Genomic DNA, 22,161 nt, shown 5'->3' with positions numbered 1-22,161 from the left:
CGCTCTGCCGTCGCCTCTGTGCTCGGTTTGGTGGGGCTTTTTCGTCTTCCTTTTGGTTGGTTGGTCTTTTGTTCGGTTTGTCGTTTGTCTGCCTTGGGGGTGGGTTTGGGTCGGTTGGGGCCTGTTTTGCTTCCTTTCCCTTTGTGGGGGGCTTGGTCTTTGTTTTGTCCTTTTGCTTTTTCTTGTCGGGGGGCGTGCGTCTCCTTTTTGGCTTGCTGCCCCTGGGGGGCCGGTTCCCTTTTTTTATATATATATATGTTTTTTTGTTGTGAACTGTTATTTGTGCTAAACACTAAACAAACACACTACTTATTCCCCATCTAGTAAAAAGTGAGATCCCTTTGATATAGTTCATTCAGATAATGGCGCCCTAGTCATTGTAATTTTATTTTTGGTTACCGGTGGTTTGTAACATTCATTGATTCTTACTCTTGTGTTGGGTGTACCGAATGGGACACAAGAGTGTAGTCTTCCAATGCTTCCAAGTATTCCACAAAATAATATAAACTCCGTTTGATGGCAATATTAGAGCACTTTGCAATGACAATGCAGAGAATACTTGCAGCATACTTTTCATGCATAGTTAGCAGATCATGGTATTCTCCATTAGATATGTTGTGTTGATACCCTGGCTTAGGATGGTGTAGTGGAAAGAGAAAAAGGGCATTTGTTAGAAGTTGCTCGTGCTTTGATGTTTGGTTGTAACGTTCCATCCCAATATTAAAGTGATGATGTTCTCATTGCTACCTATCTAATCAATTGGATGCTCTCTCACATTCTTGATATTCAATCCCCTGGAGCTATATTATTTGGAAAGAACTCTTTTCTAGTACCTCAAATTGTATTCATTTGTCTACTATGTGCATGATCATCACTGTCCTTGCAAGCTTGATCCACGAGGCATTAGATGTATCTTTGTGGGTTACTCTCCTACCTAAAAGGGCTACCGTTGCTGCCATCCTCCGCCTGGTGAGTACTTTGATTCCATGGATGTCATCCTCTATGAAGCCTTGTCTACTATACGTTGACACCTCTTCATGGGGAAAATACCTCTAGAGAAGATGTGTCAACCATTTTGGATGTTTCCCAATAATTGAAGTTGACATGGAACAACTAAAACAAGATGAAACAGCTAGAATAGCCATTGCTGCCACCACCAGCACCACTAGACATACATAGTATGGGAGAGTCGTTGACTCCTAAAGGTACCTTACAGAGATGTGAAGAGAAGACTCCTATTTTGAAGTGCTATATTTGTGGGCATTGACAAGAGAACATTATTAGAGCACCATAACTTGGATCTCCACCTGCTTCACCTCCCGGTAAGGATCCTTCTCTTAAACTATCTATAGCCTTAAGAAAAGGTTCTGGAAATAGAATGCACTTAGGCCATATCTCGTATTGTCTCTCTTGATTCTCTTTCACCTTCTTATTGTAGTTTTGTGCCTTCCCTTCCTATTATTCCTATCCCATGATAGTGGCAAGCGACTTATGCAGAAGGTAACAATGTTGCAAGAAATGAAAGGATTATACTAAAATGGGACTTAAGAGCTCGTAGTTCTTTCTTGAGCAAGAGACTTATTGGTCGTAGATGGGTGTTCATGGTGAAGCAGAACAATGATGGATTTGTTGATTGATATAAAGCTAGGTTGGTAGCTAAGGGATACACCTGGACCTTTGGGATTGATGATCAGGAGACTTTTGCACTTGTTCCGAAATTGAACAGTCAGAGTATAACTTGCATGTGCTGTCAACTTGGGATGGAATCTTCAGCAAATAGATGTGAAGAACGCTTTCTTGCATGGAGAATTAGAAGAAGTCCGCATGGAAATTAATAGAATCTAAGGTAAAGTTTGTAGACTCCGACGTGCATGGTATGGAGCCTCCCCAATCTTGGTTAAACATGTTCCATAAAGTGATGATGTTAGTTGGGTAAATACAAAGTAATGATGATCACATTATCTTCATTAAATTAATAGGTCCTCAAGTCACCATCCTCATTGTCTATGTAGATGAAATTGTTGTGACAAGTAATGATGGTTGAGAAATGCTCAAATTAAAGAAATTCTCAAGTCAGGAGTTTGAAGTAAAACGTTTAGGAAAACTAAGGTACTTTCTAGGGGTTGAAGTTGCTGATTCAACTAAAGGCATATGTCTATCATAAAGAAAGTATGTCCTAGACTTGATATCTGAAACATGCCTACTATGTTGGCAATCCAGTTACACTCATCTGGAAGTTGCTGCTTGACTCAAGGAAAAAGAAGGATAAGTTGTTGATAAAGGGCGGTATCAGTGATTAGTTGGTAAATTAATCTACCTATCTTATACACGATTGGGCATTGTTGTTGTTGTTAGTCCTGTGAGTTAGTTCATGTATGATTTGCATTCCAATAATATGCTTGTCATCTTTAGAATATGTCATTATCTAAAATCTACCCCTGGCAAAGGTGTTTTCCTATCGCTGTGTGATCATCTTTGAGTTGATGCTTATACTGATGTAGACTAGGGAGCTTCACATGATTGAAAGACCACCTCAGGGTACTATACCTTTGTCGGTGGGAATTTGGTCACTTGGTGAAGCAAGAAGCTAGATGTTGCAAGATCTAGTGCTGAAGTAGAATTTCGAGCTAGCTCAAAAGGTTTGTGAGTTTTTATGGTTATGTGATCTACTCGAAGATCTTGGTGTGTGAGCGTCTCTTTCCATCGTGCTTTGTTGTGAGTCTTGTGACAACAGGGCTACCATAAGCATTGCCCATAATCCAGTACAATATGACAGGACAAAGCATAGGGAGATTGACATGCATTTTATAAAAGAGAACTTGGAAGGTGACATCATTTGTATGTTATTTGTGAAGTCTGAAGATCAAGTCACAGATGTCTTCACCAAAGGTTTACTTGGAAGGCTGTTTCATCCTATTTTGACCAAGTTTGTCATGTGTGTTATCCATGCCCCCACTTGAGGGGGAGTCTTAATTAGAATAGGTCTCTCCTCTCCTTATGTCTTTAGGATTTTCAATTATTTCCTATTTCTTCCCTATATCTGTTTTGTACTTCTATTCACTCTCCAAGTTGGTTCTAGTCTATGATTTGTAAATCTATAAATACCCTATTAGGGTGAATGAATGAGCTCATCTTTGGAGCGCAATTTATTCTTAATTTATGACAGTACATGTACCATTTGATGGAATTCAGGTTCAGAATGATAATATGAACTGAATTGTTTAAGTTGAAGTCCGTGCAGCTAGTCGTGCTCTTTTCCCCTTCCTTTTTTTAATACCCTCTTTTTTCTTCTTCCTGTTTGTTTGTTACTTTTTATTTTGAACTAAGTCCCTATCCCTGTTTTGTTGGGGCTTGTTCCTCCTCAAGTTTGTTTTTCTTGTGAGTTTTATTGTGAACAGCAGATCTGACCTGACACTTCTACCAGGTTTGATTCTGCAGCTTATTTCTAAGCCCCAGCTTCCCTATGTGAAGGTTGGTTCTTGGGGTCCAAAGGGCTAGGAAGAACTGACTTTTGTCCAAACATTTCAGGTCTAACTGAAAGAAAAATTCTCTCTCTTTTTTTTTTTTCCCCTTGTCTGAGTCACAGTTTTCCGCCTCTGGTTTGCACTAAAGCTCCCACTTCACTCATGTTTCACTTTTTGTTTTATCCCCAAACCTTCCTTTTCACTCCTAAGTTTAACACTATATAATAATTACTAATTCCCCTTATATCCTTGGCTTTGTCTGTCAAGGAACTCTCCTCTGTTTGTGTAATTATAGCCCTGCGATCGCCTTGATAACTTCAGTTACTTTGGGATTGCCCTTGTTTCCTTCAAGCTTGAATATTTGATGTTTAGGTTGGCGCAGAGCAAATCCAGGGTCTTTTGGGCTGTGTTTTGCACCAACTTAAAAAATATTACTTCAGTCAGTTGATAACTAAAGTGTTGCTTTTTCCTCTTCTTGGTTTCATAACATCCATTGTCCTAATGAGCCTTAGTTCTGTATCTCCTGCAGAAAGAAAATGTCTTGCCTGGAGAAAGAGTGTCAAGATTTGCAGTCAACAATAGATGCTCTGCAAGAAGGTATGGTCTTCACATGGTATTGATTCGTGAACATAATACATATCCATTTGTTTAGAATTTTCTTTTGTTGTTCAGATCATTCAGTACCCACTAGGTGGGGTGAGGGGGAAAAAAAATCTCCCTTTTATGCTGCATAGGGGCTCAAAAGCTATAAATATGTGGATAATTGTAATTGAAATGAAATTGCATCTCTGTTTTTTCAGAGAATCTCTGGAGATGTATTTATACTAGGGGCTTTTTTACCTTTAGAAATTATTATGTTCTAGAGAACTTATGTCCTCTTTATTTTTGAATCAATTGAATGCTAGGAGGTGTGGGGGTTATGACCTATTCATGTAATCTCAATTTCTCTCCTCAAGTTGCTCTAATGAAATAATTTCTATGAGGTTTGGGGGCCTTGACCTGTTCTTGTAATCTCCCTCTCTCTCTCTCTCTCTCTCTCTCTCTCTCTCTCTCTCTCTCTCTCGTCTGTCTTTCTCTTGCAGGTCTGAGTCTTTCACTCTCTTATCATTACCAACTCATGGAGGAAGATCTCAAAATTCTTTGTTAGAATTATTCGTATTCACATACTGTGTGAATACTAACCTCTGTTTATTCATTAGCCAACCTGACTTACTTAGTATAAGGCTGAGATGTTTTCCAAATACATATGTTTTACATGCCTTTCTTTATGAGGAAGCCAGTAACTAATGGAAACATCATTTGGCATTGGATGTCTAAATAAAATGTTTCTATAAATTATGTTGCCCACGTGATGAAATCTCTTCTCTATTCATTGCTCTGATGCTACTAAACATTTGCAGAAAAAAAGCTACTGCAATCTATGCTACGTAAAGCATCTACCATTGGAAAACCTGTTGATGGCAGCAAGATGCTCACTACTACAAAAGACGTGTCAACTTCTACAAAGGATATAGGTAATACATTTATTTGGCTGTAAACCGAACACCTCTGTCTTCCTGCCCCTTCTCACTCTTCCTTTTGGTGGCAATGGGATTTATGTTTAGGCAATGGAGTTAATTTCATAACTTGTTCAGTTGACCATATTTATTTCAATATCAAGCAATTTTAATAGTTTCGTATTGTGTAGAGGACCATTGTTCCTTGAATATCAAGCAATTTTAATTGTTTTCATGTCTCTCCTCCCTTCCCTGTGGGGATCTGTTACACTATCTTGCTTTAGTCAGCAATTTGGTTAGTGCAGGATAAAAGATGCTGAGTCCTGTGTGAGAGCAAGATATACTAATCTGTCTAGGATTCTGGGTTTAATTGAAATAGTATAAAGGGAGGTGCTATCTGCTTGCAGCTTTAGATACATCTTGAGCTGTCGATGTGAGAAACGCATCAATATACCCAGTCTTAGGTTCTATAGACATCTGCTGGACATCTTAAAATTTGGCTTTGAAACTATCTTAGCTTCTATGATAGCTGCAATTTTATTTTTTATTTATCATATTTTCATTTTTGTATAGTATAACATATAACATTTATCTGATACATAGCAATTCTATCAACAGAAATGTGATTAAAGTTCAAGGCAGTGATACAATGTGAACAACAGTAACAGTAACAGTGATGATACCTCAGACAAGGACTAATTATAATAGCTTCTATAGCCCTCAATGTAAGACCTGGGCAACCTAGAAGGTTGTTGCATTTGGTATACAAATAAATCTTAATAGATGATGCTTGACAACCCAATTCAATTATGATGGATGAATTATATGTTGAGGAATAAAAAGTTTAGAAATAAAACTAAAACACCTAAGAGAAAACAAATGAAGATAAATGGAATTTTGAGTGGTACCACTAGCTGTTTAAGTCCACTCTGTACCGATGATGCTGCACTTGGCTTTTCACTAGATAATCTCAATAACTGATGCAATGTTTTTCTTGGGATAAACAAAAACCAGTTGTTTAAACTTTAAAGTAAAAAATACAACATCATGACTTCCTTGGTACACCACTAAAATCCCAAATAATGTTAAGAAATACAACATAGCTCAATAGCCGAATAAAGTATAAATCTCATAAACAAGTACCTCTCAAAGGTTAAGGAAGGTGCACAGAACACTTGATGATTCTCAATGATGCTTAAAAGTTGGCTAATGGCTCATTAATGATCTATACTTATATCCCAACAGAGGTCCAAAATCTGGTTAAAACCCGTATGCTAGAAACTGCCCAACAAGTGTCAGATTGATTCAGTCGACCAGCCATCTTCAAACAGTAGCAATCAACAACCACATAACTACATAAGAACATAAACTTCTATAGAACTTGATTCTGATCAATGAATACAATCATATATGACAGATGGATATTTGGTAATGGTAGGAGGCTGTTTCTGCTTTGAAAATTTGCTGGTGCTGGCTTCCATCATGGACCAATCCTTGTAGCACTGCTCCCTTTTGAAAAAGTTTATTGAGCAAAGTTTCAGACTTTGTGGTGAGACGATCAAAGAGAATTCCCTCAGATTGAATCAATTTTTTTGGCAGATATTGTTGAATCTGCTAAGGCAATCTGAAGTCCTGCTATCCCATTGGTGATATGTGTTTTTGGGTGCTACCACTTCAGGTGTTTCCTCAATAAAGTCTTCTTGGTCACAATCTCCAAAAATCTCTTGGTTATCCTTGGTTTGGTCAAATTTACTGCAGCCCTGCCATATCATTTTCAGGTTGGCATCTTATTCATGGTACACTTCGAAACTAGGTGGTTGTCTTAGAAGTGCCTCTGCCCTCCTGGTGTATTCTTTGTCTTCAAACTTTGGGGTCAAGCTCTCACACTGTCTGAAGCTGCCCCTCTGCTCAGCTTATTTGGTTTTCCGTCACCTCCTCTTTCTGAACTTACTAGCAGCCATATGACAACTTTTAAGATCTCAGTCAATGGTGGAAGAGGAAATCCAGATTAGCCACCTTCAAGGAAGCTTCGGTGACAGGTTTGATGCTGATGCTGTTTTTTAACATAATTTTTCAGAACTGGAGGCATATCAGTCTCTTGTCCTTGAAGGTGGTGCAACATGAGTTTAGCCTGATTTCTTCCTTGTCGCCGAGAATATCCTCTACTGATGAATTTTATCTTGGTTGGAGGTTGAACTTTCATTATAAGTGTTGCAAGCCTTCTTGATTCTTTGAAACTTTTTGGCGCTGTCCTTCCCCTTTTTGGATTAAATTAAATGTTGATGGTCGTTTGCTGCGAAACCCTGGGAAGTTGGGGGCAGGTGGTTTTATGGATGGAGGAAGCCAGGTCATTTTCTCATTCAGAAGTTTCTTGGGTGTGGTTCTAATTTTGAAGCCAAATTCCAGGTCCTGATCCTTGGTTGGAGCATGCTTGAAATCTTGGTGTCTCCAAACTTTGGATCAGATGTGATTCTGTGGCAGTTACAATCCTGATCTGTGTTGAAAAAGTCCTATGGTTTGTCTAGCAGCATTGACATCATATTCAGCACCATTTGGATTCTTTGGAATATAAAATTGCTGCTAGCTATTGAAGCCAATCCTACTGTGGTTTTGTTTTTGGCTACTTCAGCTACAAATTCTTCCTCTGTGGTGTCACTTCCTGCTTCAGTTTAACACAACTTGCTATTAGATGCTCGTGAGTAGAAAGATTTCAGTTATCCGGTTCTTGATTTTATTTTGTTTTTTCCCCTTGGCCTCTCTTGCTCCCCCGTTGATGGCAATTCCATCAGTTGGGAAGTGGTTGATGCTTATTGTTTTGTCTTTGCTGTTTAGTGATGTTCCTCTTGTATTATTTCCTCTTTTTTCTTCCCTATATACGGATGAAGTTTTGCCCCAAAAAGATGAAAGTAAGTAAAAAAGGAGTCTATTTTCTGGGTGACTTCATCAAGCTTCAGTTACCTAGCTCTATGCAATCTTAATGGCTTGTTTTATGCGTGCATGAAACCTTGAGGCCAAAGATTCAAGCTTGCTAGCTACAGGGCATCAAATTAAAGTTATCTTCAGATCTGATATAAGAGGTTATAATACCATATTTTGTCTGATGGTTTCGTCGCATAGGATTTTAAAATGCTTCCTGCATGTAGATTGGTTGATTGTTCACAACTGAAGAATCATAAAGCATCGATTTTCTTTGGAATGAGGCATGGACACAAGAAAAGTTCATCAGATCTAGTTGTACTCTTCACATCATGCCACCAACATCAATTGGTTTAGCATTTTCTCTTGCAAGGAGGCAGTGAGAACTTGATTATTGCTTGTTAGTTAAATGAATAATCTACTTCCAAGATAAAGTGGCTAATGGGGGAAGGCATATGCTGCGGTGGTGCTAGTTGACTTTTGTTCATTCTCTCTTTGTTTTCTTTTCACCTTTCCTTTCCTTTCCTTTCGTGTGTCTTGAAATTCAAGATTTAGTTCTCATGGTTGCATTTAAAAATCAACCTTTTTTTCTTTTGTTTTTTCTCCTTGAAGTTGCTCATGTTTGATGGTGATATAGACTATTCAAGGTTCCACTAGCACATAAGGTTCCACATTATAGCAATAGGGAGTTTCTTAAAATTGCGAGGGTTCCTTTTCTGTGCAATTGATTGTTTAATAGATGTTCTGGGTGTAAGTTTACTTACTAAGCTTAGGTTTTGCATGCCTATGTACTGGTGGCATGCGTTTGTTAGTCAAACTTGATGGACTGTTGAGAGGTCACCATTCATGTTTGGTGTTCACACATTGGCATGACATTTTATGTTCCTTCTTATACCTTATACATCTTATGTTTTATTTTTAGGATATCAATTCTGATAACTTCCTTTATCTTATGATATCATTGTTTGTGTGATTGAGTGATTGATATGCTTTTTATGATTTTCTAAATGGTTCTTTAAAATTTTATTTCTCATGTTCTTGGTTTTTCCTTCAGATGATAGCATTTATGCTTCGGTGACTGGTGAAAATAGTGAGCCAGACACAAGTAGTTCCAACCTTGGAATGCAAGACGCTATATCAATACCCTTAAGCCAAACCTCAACTTCCCTCTCGGTGCCTGAGAGTTCACAATTTCGCTCTTCAGCTGTATCTGCAGCTATCCCGCCGGATCAACTGAGAATGATTGACAACATTAATTCATTGGTTTCAGAGGTAGTGACCAAAACTCTGGTTAGCTTCCCTGTTTTTGGGTTAAAATCTGCATCTTCATTGGTACATGTTTTCTCATCAGACTCTGAACAGTTGACAAACCTACAAGCTATATATCGATGCCTACCTTTTGAATGCATACTGAGAAGTGTTGTATGCCTGCAGTTAACACTAGAGAAAGAAGAGCTTGTTCAAGCTTTGGCAGTTGAGTCGTCTCACAGTTCCAAGCTGAAGGTAGTTTTAGTTGACAAACCCAAAATCATGCATTGGCAATTTTGTTTCTTATGAAACTGTTGGTGGTATATTTGTAGGAGATTTCTTTCTCAAATTTTCAGTCTTCATTTTCTTTTGGATTCTTGGCTTTCGTAATTCAAATATTTTCCCATTCTAGTGAAATGGTATTGTTTCTTCCTCATTGTGGAGAGTTAAGAGTTGCATTTTCAGCACCCAGGGGAGAAAATCTTGAGCATATTTCCTTTTTGTGTTCCAAAATAGTATTATTTATGGCTAAAATTGTTTAAGCAGTAGATCTGAGTCTGTTAATTTGCATGATCTCACATCCAAACTGAATTTTGTTTATTGATCTTCATAGGGTTTAAATGCGGAGTTGTCTCGAAAACTGGAGGTTCAGACTCAGAGGTTAGAGCTGTTGACTACCCAAAGTATGGCAACCGAGAATATCCCAACAAGACAATCTGATCCACGCGCCATAATGGATAATATGGTTTACGCTGATGAAGGGGATGAGGTACTACCTTATTGCAAAGATTATGTATTTTAGATAAATTTAATGAGTTGCCATGCTTGCACACATTCTCCTTTGGTGAAAAGGATTCAGCTAGTTGTTTTTGTTCTCTTGCAGTGTATGAAAATTAATGGGTCTTTAGATTCCAGTTGTGGGTATAGTTGAGATTTGAGCAAATATCCAATTCCCTTCCACGATTTGTAGGTTCTGGTCAAATAGCATTTGAAAATTGAACTTTTTAAGGTGGCAGAAAGAGCTATAATTTTGTTCACACCGGAAATAAAGAAGAAAAAAAAGGGGGGGGGAAGGAAAAAAGAGCTATCTTCTCTTTATAGAAGTCCCAACTCTATATTGCTTTTGTGTATTGCCCATTCACATGGAACTTTATAGTTTTTTTGTGATTTGTCAGCCAGACGATCTCAGTTCCTGTGGTTAGATCAAGAGCAGTTAAGTGGGAGAAGAAAATCTTAGAAGAAGTGAAGGGACAGCAGTTGTCGCAAGACGAAAGGGCAGCCTGCGATGAGATTATTTCTCTAATTGAAGGCCCCTGTTTTTTAACACTTTATTTAATGATGAAATAGTCAGTTCTGCTCCTATGTTACCGATGACAGAAATAAATGAATAAGGCCATGAACCAACCCTAAACTAATAAGACAAACTTACCTCAGAGTCGTGGATACGTAGAACTTCAACAAGTATTACAGTAGGCCTCTCTGTGTGTGTTTCTTTTGTACCTTGGCCTGAGAATATCTCAAATAATTCATATAAATGGTCGGACAGCTTTTCATCCATGCTGTTCCCTGGCATTATATGTGAATATCTATACCATGTGCAAAATGCCTAATTTGTCTACTTTTTGTTGGGTCAGACTTACAGTTCTCAAGGATAACAATTGGGTCAGTCTACTAATGGCTGAGAACTTTGGACTGTTGAATTATTTTTCAAAATGCAATGATTTTGGTCAAAATTGAGTTGCCATTCTGATTAAGAGTATCAGTATAGAGGATTGGCTCTAACATTATTTGCTTGTTTCTTCTATCTAACCAGGTAGTAGAGAGGGTCCTGAGCTGGATGATGAAGCTGTTTCCAGGAGGGCCAAAAAGGCGTTGGACCAGCAAGCTTCTTTGATCAGAACTTAGAAATTCCAATAACCAAATTTACAACCGCTTTCGTGATCCCTTCTTTTGGTCCCAGCATTGCATCAGAGGGCTTCTGTATATTGTGAGCCATCAGCCCTGTTCATTCTTTAGGGGAAAAAAAACAAAAAAAACAAGGGTTTATTTTTTCTTATTTCCCTTACCTATTCTTTTTTTCTGTTTCCTAATTTGTGGAGGCAGTTTTTCATTCGTTTGATAGGGAAGAATGAGTCCCGTATAAATCTCTGAGAGAAGAAAGAAAATGGAGCTGAATCCCCTTAGATCTTAGGAATTTGTTGGTTTTCTTTATCTCAAATTGTAGTGGAAAAGATTATAAGAGGCCAAGAACGAATGGTGTTCTACATGGTCAGTTGCATTTGTAAGTCATGTACGTATGATCTTGCTTCTTGTAATCAGGTTTTAACGTTTTATGGAGCTTAATATGCTCAAAATCTTAAAACCCATGATTCCTGGGTTCGGGTCTGTTTATACTGTATGAGGAATGTTATTGTTTTCTTGGTAGAAGAGGAATATAGTTGAATTACATTGATGCAATTGATGAACTTGCAAACCTCCAGCGATCTCTTTATTGAAGCTCAAGTCCTAATGGTTGCCCAGTTTGCATTGTGTGGTTTGTTTATATGGCCCCAACCCCTGCCCCCATTACCCCACCACCCAACCCCACTAAAAAGGACATGAACAAAGCCCACTGAGTATCCAGGCCAGCACGTATTAGAAACATTTTTCAGAATTGAAGATTGAAAGGGTTGCATAGACTGCTATATATTCTAGTCGACATTCTGAGTGAAGTTCCTGCTGTGAACTCTCAGAAGCAGCAGCACGGCTGCAACTTGATTAGCATCTTCTGTGTCTCTGTTACCATGCCGGCTCGTGCCAAGGCAAACAGATGGTTTCTGGAATAAGTTTGACATGGGGTCATTTTTGGTGATTTTACCATTAATGTTGCATTGATGTGCATCTCTTCTAGCTTTGTTTTCCCTAAGTTGATGATTCGAACAGTTTCAAAGTAAGTAAACTGGGTTCAACGTCAGTTGAGCATGGAAGAATGAAAGCTAACTGCACAAGTTGATTGCCTTCTAACTGAATGCCAATTCCAACCACCGTGTATACTTTAGGAAAGAGAAGCCCTTACTGCTTGTGTGGGTTGTGCTTCTGGACTCTTTTGAGCTTTGATTTAAGTATGTTGATGTTCTTGTATAGTTGTATGTGCCTTATCGACCTGCATCAGTGCAGACAATTTCTTGCTTGCAAGTAAATTATAAAATTAACAGTCGTCATTATATTGAAATTCCAGGGACTGATTATGTCATGACATGTTCATAATAAAAAAGATGACATGAGGATGAAGTAGGCACTTCATTGTTGTTTGTAAGCTTGTATCTAAGTGACCTTCCATTTTGTAATATATGGGAGCCCATGCTGGTAAAACTTGAGCCAAATCAATTTTTTTAATTCTAAGATTAAATTTCTATGATCTGTTGTAATAAAAAGAGTTAAAGGGGGGGGGGGGGTCTAGCAATTGAAAATTTGGTGTAAAAATAGAACAGAAGGAACAAATTAGAAATTCACAATCAAGAATGTAGAGTACAGGATGAAATCTGTTTTTATAACACCCAGATCCTTAAATCTGTGCTTCACAATCAATGAAATATAACAAAAACTTAATATCCGATCAAATCGTTTCCAGTTATAAACATCAAGAACAAAAATCAAACTCACAATGCACGAACCAAACAGCCTGTAGGTTAAGCTCATCCAATATTGGTAGGCTATCCAATATTAATCCTTCAAAACTAGCTTGGGGGAGGGCGATTCTCTGCAGCATTCTCTGTCGAATCCTTTTCACGGGGCTTCCCTAGGTTTCCAAAGTAGTTTTCAATTGAAGGCCATAATTTGTCCATTGCGAACAATGCTAGAAGTAAGTAACCAATGAGAGTGAATGTCAGGAGTATTGCCCCAACTGCTTGGGAGAGAATTGGTGGCGCCGGTGGTGGTGTTGGGGATGGTGATGGCGGAACATAGATTGGTGGTGGTGGTGGAAATGGTGGCGGAGGTGGCGACGGTGGTGGTTGGTAGCAGTAAGCTGGAAAAGGACCAACTGGACACATTAGGAGTGCAGGCAGGCAGGCAGGCAGGTAGAAGGAACTCTGTGAGTAAGAATTGGAATCTGCAGCTTATGGATTTGGGTTTCTGACGAGACCTCCCCTGCACTGGAGCCTGGAGGTGTGACCGTGTGAGTTAATTGATCAAACACTTGTTGGGCAAAAAAATAGAATTGATCAAACACTCCGTGGAATGCACGTTCCTATGATGACAACTGTACCCATCTTCCCATAAGATAAAAAAAATCGGTTTGACTCATTTTTTGTTGAGTTTGATATTCAATTTTGGCATAATTATTGTATTCATGATTGGTCACCGAAATTTGTGCCGATGAATTCTACCATTAAATTTATTGATGGATGATCTAGATTTAATCTTATCAAATTTAATGGTAGGATTTCTAATCAAGTAATTTACATGGTCATTTTGCCACCACTTTCCCATAATAAAAATACTAAGCCTCCGACAATCATTGTCAAATATAAATTTGATTTATAAATATACAATGCTTTTATTGCATGTGATCTTTGAGAGTGATGGAAAGAAACATAGTATGTAAGGAAAGAGCTTCACATGTTGGTATGGCAATACCTTGAAGAAAGAGATTAGGGTTTGATTCTCCTTAATGATTTCTGCTATATTTTATATAAAATCATGGCCTCTCATTTTTGCTTGTTGTACATACTTGAATGACTTACCCCCCCCCCCCCCTTAATGAACTAATTATATAAGTTAAAACTTCTGCAAATCATCACATAAATGTAATCTGCTGGTGATCGATTTATTTGACTATGTGTAGCAAGAGATGGATCTGAGCTTTAAATGACTTGTAGGATCTACTTCAAAGCTATGGATGACATAGGTTGTATAAGATTATATTTGTCAATAGGGAAGTTAGCTGCAACAACTACATCGATCACAAGCCTTAATTAGTTTAGTTACATAGATCCTTGTCTTCCAATCAGTTTTTTTGATGTTGTTACCGAATACAAAGCGTAAATCATGCATATCTTTTCTCTATAGTTCCTTCAACCTAGTTTAGATCTGGGCTTTATACAGATGCACACACTTAGGTGTCTTTGAGAATTTTTTTAAGAGAAACTCCACTATTATTGTCATTATTTTTTCTTAATTATAGGCCCTAGCCTGGGCAAAACTGGCAAACCATATATAATGTTCCAGCCTAGAAGAAACTCACAAGGTGAGATCTTACAAGGATATAAGAACACTAGGTAGAAATATCACATATTCTTATACATAAAGCATAAAGAAAACTCTCCCTGAGAAGTGATCAGCAAGGATTAAAGTGATGGGAGCATTATTGAGATGTGGGAAATTAAACTGAAATCGGCTAATGGTGACGAGAAGATGAAAATAGAGTCTCTCTTCTTCTCCTGTAATAAGCCAACATCCTACCATGATCAGGGAGGTTTTCCTTGATCACAGGGACAGACTTGAAATTCTGAGCCCATGCATGCAGTCGAGGGAAGCTATGTTCATCCACCAACTTCACACCTGCAGCTTCTCCCATCGGTTCTGTCCAGTGAGCAATCCACCCGAATTCCAAGTCTGTCAATCCAATGGTATCACCATTGAAAAATTTCTTCTCTCCAAGCCCATGTTCTTCTATTACTTTCAGTGCCTCCTGACATTCTTTTACTGCCTTCTGCTGTTCTTCCCCAGCTGTAAAGAAGACTGCAAAGAGGATAGAGCCCTGCATGTACAAACAATCACAAACAGAAGTTCAAATAACCCACAAGAGTTTATACCAGATAGATATACAGGTAGTGAAAACACAGCACCTTGTCCTCTCCAAATTTGGTCCAGAAACGAGCTATGGCTCTCTCATAAGCATCTTTGGGCAGCAGTGGGTTCTTCTCAGGCCATGTTTCTTCGATGTATTCAAGAATTATAGCGGATTCCACCACTGGTTTTCCATTATGGATAAGAACTGGGACCTTTTTGTGAATTGGGTTGGATTTGAGAAGCAATTCACTCTTGTTGGAGAGGTCATCTTCTATGTATTCAAATGATACGCCCTTCAGTTTGAGAGCCCAGATGACTCTCCATAGGTATGGGCTGGTATAGACACCAAGTAACTTCACTTCTGCCATTCTCAGAGATCAGTGGCTGCTTCATGCTTGGGGCAATCGAATATATAGAATAGCTAAATTCTCTTTGAATCACAAAAAATTTACACTTTTGACTACAAGTTGGTATTGGAAATGGAGGATTTCTGAGCTCATTCCTTATGTCATTCGAAGCATCTGGTGCTGAGGCTTTGTGAGTAGGTTGTCCGTATATATGATGCTATTTTCTAGCTAACTCTAAGACAATTGCAGATTCTATCACAATTTAGTCGGTGTTCGATCAAAAAGATTTGTAACACTGTGGGTTGTATAAATGGATTTGGCTTTGAAGTTTGACTCTTATCAAAATCCATCTGTATTTACACAAAGGTCAAATTGACATATCAGCCACTGTTTTTTACTTGAACATTGTCAAAAAATAGCAGCTGAGGCTTTCTTGCTTTACAAGGTTGCAGTCAAATTTGAATTAATCTGTATTTAACCATTAGAAGATCAATGACGTTGGTTAAATATCATTCATGAAGATCCATGTTAGTGGAATAATGTTAGTTATGATTTGTTTGTCTATGAGATTGCAAGGAAGGTCATTGTAGGGAAGCAAAGGGTGGAATCATTGAAAGAAGAAAAATAAAAACCTTCACTACACCACCAGGGATAGATTTTTACATAAAATTTAGAGTTTTTTTTTACATGTTTTTACATAAAATTTAGAGTTTTTTTTACATGTGGATCCGCTTAGTACAGTATATTACGCGTGGGTCTTAACCAGACTAATACTGTTAGTTGCCATTAAGTATATTCAAATTTTAAACATGTAAAGACTAAAATGCCCTTAAAATTATTAATACATTGTGTTATTATAATTTTTTTCTTTTTTTTTGATATATATATTTTTGAATGTTTGGTTTTAGTTGCAATTGCTCTGCATATACATTATTTTTGAATGTTTGGTTTTAGTTGCAATTGCTCTGCATATACATTATTTGTTTATATAATTTTGTAAATAAATAAGGGATTTAAACTAGGGACAGAGCCCTACCGAAACGAGTCAAACCCTAAGGTGAAAATCGCTAATGATGATGAGAAGATTCAACAAACATCTCTCTGAGTCTCTTGAAATGAGCTAACACCTTGCCACGATCAGGGAGGTTGTTCTTGATCACAGGGGTTGACAAGAAATTCTCAGCCCATGCTTTCAGTCGAGGGAAGCTCTGTTCCTCCACCAACTTCACCCCCACAGCCTCTTCCATCACTCCCATCCAGAAACTAATCCATCCCAAGTTCAAGTCTGTCAATCCAACGGCATCACCATTGAAAAAATTCTTCTCTCCAAGCCCATGTTGTTCAAATATTTTCAGGGCTTCCAAGCTTTCCTTGATTGCCTTCTCCTGTTGTTCACCAACTGTATGAAAAAATGCATAAAACACAGAGTTCTGCATGTAGAATAGCAGTCAGAAGATTCAGAACATCGAAGCCCAGAAAGTGATCAACAATTGAACCAAATTAAACTACCTTGTCCTCTCCAAATTTGGTCCAGAAACGAGCTGTGGCTCTCTCATAAGCATGTTTTGGCAGCAATGGGTTCTCCTCCGGCCATGTCTCTTCAATGTACTCAAGGATTATGGTGGACTCCACTACTGGTTTTCCATTATGAATAAGGACTGGGACCTTCTTGTGAATTGGGTTGGATTTGAGGAGCAATTCACTCATGTTTCTGAGGTCCTCTTCTATGTATTCAAATGATATACCCTTCAGCTTGAGAGCCCAGATGACTCTCCAGACAAATGGGCTTTCATAGACTCCTAGTAGCTTGACTTCTCCCATTCCTAGATATCAGATCTGTAGATAATTAACGGATAAGGCTAGCTTGAAGATTCTGGGCAGAGTTCATTTATACTGCTCCAATCAATCGTGCTCTATTACTTGAGAAACAAGGTTTGATTATTAATTGGTGGTGAAGACAGCACGCCACTTATTTTGACCAATACCTAACCACTAAGGTGTATCTCTGAGCTCATTCCTTGTGTCATTGCAAACAATTATAAATTTGTTTCAGGAAAAAAAAGACAAATCTTTAAATTCATATTTATTTGGAATCAGAGCTGAAGGATAAACTTGGCTCATTATTCTAACAAAAGGCTATCCATGAGGAATTGAAAACCAGTTCTACCAAAAAACTTTAAAAAAAGAAAAGAAAAAGAGAGGAATTGAAAACCAGAAATTGCTGGTAATGTTTATCAGGCTTCACCAACAATCATCTGCTTTCGCCATTTGAGGCGTGCTTTAAGTGTTTCACGATCCGGAAGGTTCTCTTTGATCACCGAGACTGACTTGAAGTTCTCAGCCCATCTGACCAATCGAGGGAAGCTATGAGCTTCCATCACCTTCACTCCTATGATCTCTTCCATCACTTCCCACTGATAAGCCAGTAACCCAAAAACCAAATCTGTTAAACCAATGTTATTTCCGCAAAAAAACTTCTTCTCTTCGTTGAGTCCATACTCTTCAATCGTTCTCAACACTTCAAGACAATCCTCTGTTGCCTTCTCCTGCTCTTTCCCCGGAAGGGTCAGAAATAAAATATGCAAGATACGGATCTGCAATAATTATAAACAGGAGATCATTTAAAGAATTGAACCACAGATGGATTTGCAAAATTGAATTGTAGGTTACCTTGTCTTCCATAAATCTAATCCAGAACCGAGCTACGGCTCTCTCATGAGGATCTTTGGGGAGCAAAGGATTCTCCGGCCATGTCTCTTCAATGTATTCGAGGATTACTGTGGATTCTGAGATGGGTTTTCCATTATGAAATAGAACTGGGATTAACTTATAAACTGGGTTGGATTTGAGAAGCAATTCACTCTTGTTGTAGGGTTCTTCCTCTATGAATTCAAATTGAACTCCCTTCAGCTTGAGAGCCCACATGACTCTCCGAATGAATGGGCTTGTATAGTTTCCAAGTAGCTTCACTTCTTCCATCTATCTCAGAGATTGGATCAGAAAATCACCTACAGTTTCTGAAGCTTCCAAGCTTCAATTTGAGATTTATTAGTTCTGATGAAGGGGCAAATTGCAATTTGGCTGGCTTGAATTTTTTCAATGTAACCTGCCTTTTTCAGATGCTCTTTCGAGGAATCTGTCAACCACTTTTTTATATGTCTAAATGCAATGAATTTGACACACAGAGACAGACACAGAGACCGACCAGGCTTCGGTGCCGTAGTTTGATTACGATTTTGGTCAGCTTGTAGCACCTGTTGGTTCTGGGAAGTGGGAACCTTCCCCCATCATTTATTAATTTATTCTTAAGGTGTTAGTTTTGTTATTATTCAAATAGGCACTCAGACTGAAGTCAAATGAGCTAAAACTTGAGAAGCAATTGGAGAACTCAAATGCAGAAATTACTTCATACAAGTATTTTCAACATTTTAATCTCATTTTAGTGCTTAGTACTACAATATTATTTATGCCCAGTTGATTATTTTTTGTCTAAGTCTAATCTTTATGTAAAAACTCTTTTATATACATAACTCTTTTATTGGTAACATGTCATCTCATCATAAGAATAGTTGTGTGGTCTTGGTCTTTGCCAACTGAACCACCCATTGGGGGTTCTTAGAAATATTTGATATTGTTGGAGTCTTTGAGATCCTAAACCAATTTCTAGAAAACATAATGTTGAGCATAGCTGTAGTTGCTTAGTCATTTTTTTTTTTTGGGTTTTCCCCCTAAAATATGGTAATGGTACATGGTTATCCATTTCTATTTAATGGTATTTTTCTTTGTTTGTCCTTTTGGAGTAATTATTTGAGTTACCATATTTGGAAATGCTCATATTGTTGACTTCCTCTTGTTGGTTGGCGAAGTTTTGTGTAGAAGGAAGCTATAATACTACTTCAAAGCCTAGACTATGAGCTCGTGATCGATATCTCCCTTTATTCCCATGCATGAGAGGAGATTCCATGTGATATGAATGCAATATCTTGCAGATATGTCTCAAGTCAAGATCTTGAAGCGAAAACCCGGTTTTGATGAGATATCGACACATAAATACCTCCAAAACTCATTTAAGTCAAGATATCTTGATTCATCTCTGTTCAATTTTAACATTATTTCTATTGGTAGTTGTGTTATTCAATCTTCACCTTTTGACTTGGTTTTCATTGAATTCTTTGTTTGAGTCGCTCCTGCAGATGATTGCTACATCTAGCCTCCACCTAAAACCAATCTACGTTACTTTCAAGCACATCTACTAGAATTTAATTCGAAAGTTTTATAATTCTAATATAATTTAATTACTTTTTATGACTAAATTTATTAATCATGTACAAAATGTGGTATTTAAGAATTGTGACCATTACAACCTATCTCTGGAACCAAACTCTAATTTAGACTTATATTTTCTTTTCATAGATCTAATAGTGTCTTTGAATTCAAAACAAAATGTATATTGAACCAATCCACCATGTTGTTTTCAGATGATAAATTGATCTAAAGTCACAATCCCTTGCTGACACCACCCCTTTTGGCATTTTTGAATGAACTATATCCCTACCAGCAGTCATCCACTGAAGAATAGAACCGAAGTCATTGCAAAATCAGATCCATTCTAGCATATTGTAATTCTAGAAACAGAACTAATTAGTTATTCATTAGAATCAATGCATGTACATCACCAGGTCTTATTGTGCTCTTGTTTCCTGCAAATATCTTGATGAGTGAATGCTCCCTGCAATCCATTGACAACAGCCACAGAGTCAGTCCTCAATAATCCAACCTTCACAAATATTTATTTTTGAGAATGTATCAAGAATCAAGAGAACATACCTCGACCATGTATGTGACAGCCTCAAAATCTAAAAGAGCATAAACTAAATTAGTAATTATAAATCAAGAACAAATATTAATGAACCCAGAAAATAAAAGTACAAACAACACCAGTGGATGGAGTTCTCAAACCTCTATGGGGATGATCAGGGAATCCAGATGACAACTATTCATTTGAATACATAGAAGAGGCGTGTTGTGTGTCTGTGTCCACCCTTGAGGCGTGTTGTCTATCCGCCCTTGAGGCGTGTTATGTGTCCGCCTTTGAGGCGTGTATTTTGTTCCCCTATGTAGGTGCCGGTGTTTATTCGGTGCTGCATTTGTTGTAGTTTTATTTCTAAGGGTATATTGGGTTTGACCCATTCCTTACTCAGGATGACCCTGTTTATTGCATATATGACAGTTTGGTCGCTTTCCGCTCCTTGGTTTAATGTGAACCTTGTGTTTTCATGCAGCTGTGTGTCTGTACTTTTCTTTTTTTAATGAATAAAGTACTGTTTACCCAAAAAAAAACTCATGAATGAAGTACTGTGTACCAAAAAAAACTCTCTCAGACGAATGGACTGTCATATGCTCCCAGTAGCTTGACTTCTCCCATTCCTAGACATCAGATCTGTAGATAATTTAATAGATAAGGCTAGCTTGAAGATTCTGGGCAGAGTTCATCTATACTGCTCCAATCGTGCTCTGTTACTTGAGAAACAAGGTTTCATTATTAATTAATGGTGATGAAAGCACGGCACTTATTTTCACCAATACCTAACCACTAAGGTGTATTTCTGACCTCATTCCTTATGTCATTCCAAACAATTATAAATTTGTTTTTCAGGAAAAAAAAAGACAAATCTTTAATTCATATTTATTTGGATTCAGTGCTGAAGGATAAACTTGGCTCATTATTCTAATTTCTAACCAAAGACTGCAGTGAACTAAGTTACAGAGACTATAACATTTTTAGGTCATGTGATCTTGAACCAACAAAAGGCTACCCATGAGGAATTGAAAACCAGTTCTATAGAGAAAAAGAAGAAGAAGAAGAAGAGGAATTGAAAACCACAAATTGCTGGTAATTAATGTTTATCAGGCTTCACCAACAATCATCTGCTTTCGCCATTTGAGGCGTGCTTTAAGTCTTTCACGATCCGGAAGGTTCTCTTTGATCACTGAGACTGACTTGAAGTTCTCAGCCCATCTGACCAATCGAGGGAAGCTATGAGCTTCCATCACTTTCACTCCTATGATCTCTTCCATCACTTCCCACTGATAAGCCAGTAACCCATAAACCAAATCTGTTAAACCAACGTTATTGCCGCAGAAAAACTTCTTCTCTTCGTCAAGTCCATACTCTTCAATCGTTCTCAACACTTCAAGACAATCTTTTGTTGCCTTCTCTTCCTCTTTCCCTGGAACGGACAGAAAAAAAGTATACAAGGTACGGGCCTGCAATAATTATAAACAGGAGATCATGTTAAGAATTGAACCAAAGGATGGATTTGCAAAATCGAATTGTTGGTTACCTTGTCTTCCATAAATTTAATCCAGAATCGAGCTATGGCTCTCTCATGAGGATCTTTGGGGAGCAATGGATTCTCCGGCCATGTCTCTTCAATGTATTCGAGGATTACTGTGGATTCTGAGATGGGTTTTCCATTATGAAATAGAACTGGGACTGCCTTATAAACTGGGTTGGATTTGAGAAGCAATTCACTCTTGTTGGGGTAGAGTTCTTCCTGTATGAATTCAAATTGTACTCCCTTCAGCTTGAGAGCCCAGATGACTCTCACACAGAATGGGCTTGTATAGGTTCCAAGTAGCTTCACTTCTTCCATCTATCTCAGAGATTGGATCAGAAAATCACCTATGCTTAACTGAAGCTTCCTTCAATTTGAGATTTATTAGTTCTGATGAAGGGGTAAATTGGAATTTAGCTGGCTTGATTTTTTAACCTGTCTTTTTCAGATGCTCTTTCAAGGAATCTGTCAAACACTGTTTTTATATCTCTAAATGCAATGAATTTGATACACAGAGACAGACAGAGACAGCCCAGGAGGGGGAAATTAAAATCACTGGAATTAAGTTCATGGAGAGCCA

At 38.0% G+C, this 22,161-nt stretch overlaps 5 protein-coding genes across 5 annotated transcripts in view; 1 reads left to right on the top strand and 4 right to left on the bottom strand.

Moving 5' to 3' along the window:
- Window positions 1-12,346, top strand: part of LOC149009866 (protein BLISTER-like) — a 29,704-nt gene extending 17,358 nt beyond the window's left edge. Inside the window, exons 8-13 of the mRNA XM_089160372.1 lie at window positions 3,994-4,061; window positions 4,865-4,978; window positions 8,931-9,148; window positions 9,311-9,379; window positions 9,738-9,893; window positions 10,938-12,346. Of these exons, the coding sequence (XP_089016498.1) occupies window positions 3,994-4,061; window positions 4,865-4,978; window positions 8,931-9,148; window positions 9,311-9,379; window positions 9,738-9,893; window positions 10,938-11,018 (706 nt within the window). The 3' untranslated portion in view covers window positions 11,019-12,346. The remainder of the gene's footprint in view (window positions 1-3,993; window positions 4,062-4,864; window positions 4,979-8,930; window positions 9,149-9,310; window positions 9,380-9,737; window positions 9,894-10,937) is intronic.
- Window positions 12,347-14,203: 1,857 nt separating this feature from the next.
- On the bottom strand, window positions 14,204-15,264 carry LOC149009865 (glutathione transferase GST 23-like). The gene is made up of 2 exons (XM_089161917.1): window positions 14,953-15,264; window positions 14,204-14,864 (listed from the first exon to the last, which is right to left on the bottom strand). Exons 1-2 carry the CDS (start codon window positions 15,262-15,264, stop codon window positions 14,502-14,504), a joined length of 675 nt encoding a protein of 224 aa, XP_089018043.1. The 3' UTR covers window positions 14,204-14,501.
- A 1,006-nt stretch (window positions 15,265-16,270) lies between these two features.
- LOC149009864 (glutathione transferase GST 23-like) lies at window positions 16,271-17,161 on the bottom strand. The gene is made up of 2 exons (XM_089162867.1): window positions 16,753-17,161; window positions 16,271-16,673 (listed from the first exon to the last, which is right to left on the bottom strand). Exons 1-2 carry the CDS (start codon window positions 17,062-17,064, stop codon window positions 16,311-16,313), a joined length of 675 nt encoding a protein of 224 aa, XP_089018993.1. The 5' UTR covers window positions 17,065-17,161; the 3' UTR covers window positions 16,271-16,310.
- A 145-nt stretch (window positions 17,162-17,306) lies between these two features.
- On the bottom strand, window positions 17,307-18,422 carry LOC149009863 (putative glutathione S-transferase). The gene is made up of 2 exons (XM_089162868.1): window positions 17,914-18,422; window positions 17,307-17,837 (listed from the first exon to the last, which is right to left on the bottom strand). The coding sequence occupies exons 1-2, from the start codon at window positions 18,220-18,222 to the stop codon at window positions 17,478-17,480; spliced, it is 669 nt and encodes a 222-aa protein (XP_089018994.1). The 5' UTR covers window positions 18,223-18,422; the 3' UTR covers window positions 17,307-17,477.
- A 2,506-nt stretch (window positions 18,423-20,928) lies between these two features.
- LOC149009862 (putative glutathione S-transferase) lies at window positions 20,929-21,974 on the bottom strand. The gene is made up of 2 exons (XM_089161966.1): window positions 21,588-21,974; window positions 20,929-21,510 (listed from the first exon to the last, which is right to left on the bottom strand). The coding sequence occupies exons 1-2, from the start codon at window positions 21,897-21,899 to the stop codon at window positions 21,151-21,153; spliced, it is 672 nt and encodes a 223-aa protein (XP_089018092.1). The 5' UTR covers window positions 21,900-21,974; the 3' UTR covers window positions 20,929-21,150.
- Window positions 21,975-22,161: the final 187 nt, after the last annotated feature.

This window comes from Hakea prostrata, chromosome 7 (assembly GCF_041222555.1).
Source record: "Hakea prostrata isolate BN-2017 chromosome 7, UWA_Hpros_2, whole genome shotgun sequence".
Lineage (NCBI taxonomy): Eukaryota > Viridiplantae > Streptophyta > Magnoliopsida > Proteales > Proteaceae > Hakea > Hakea prostrata.
This window is presented reverse-complemented; position numbering and strand designations above follow the sequence as displayed.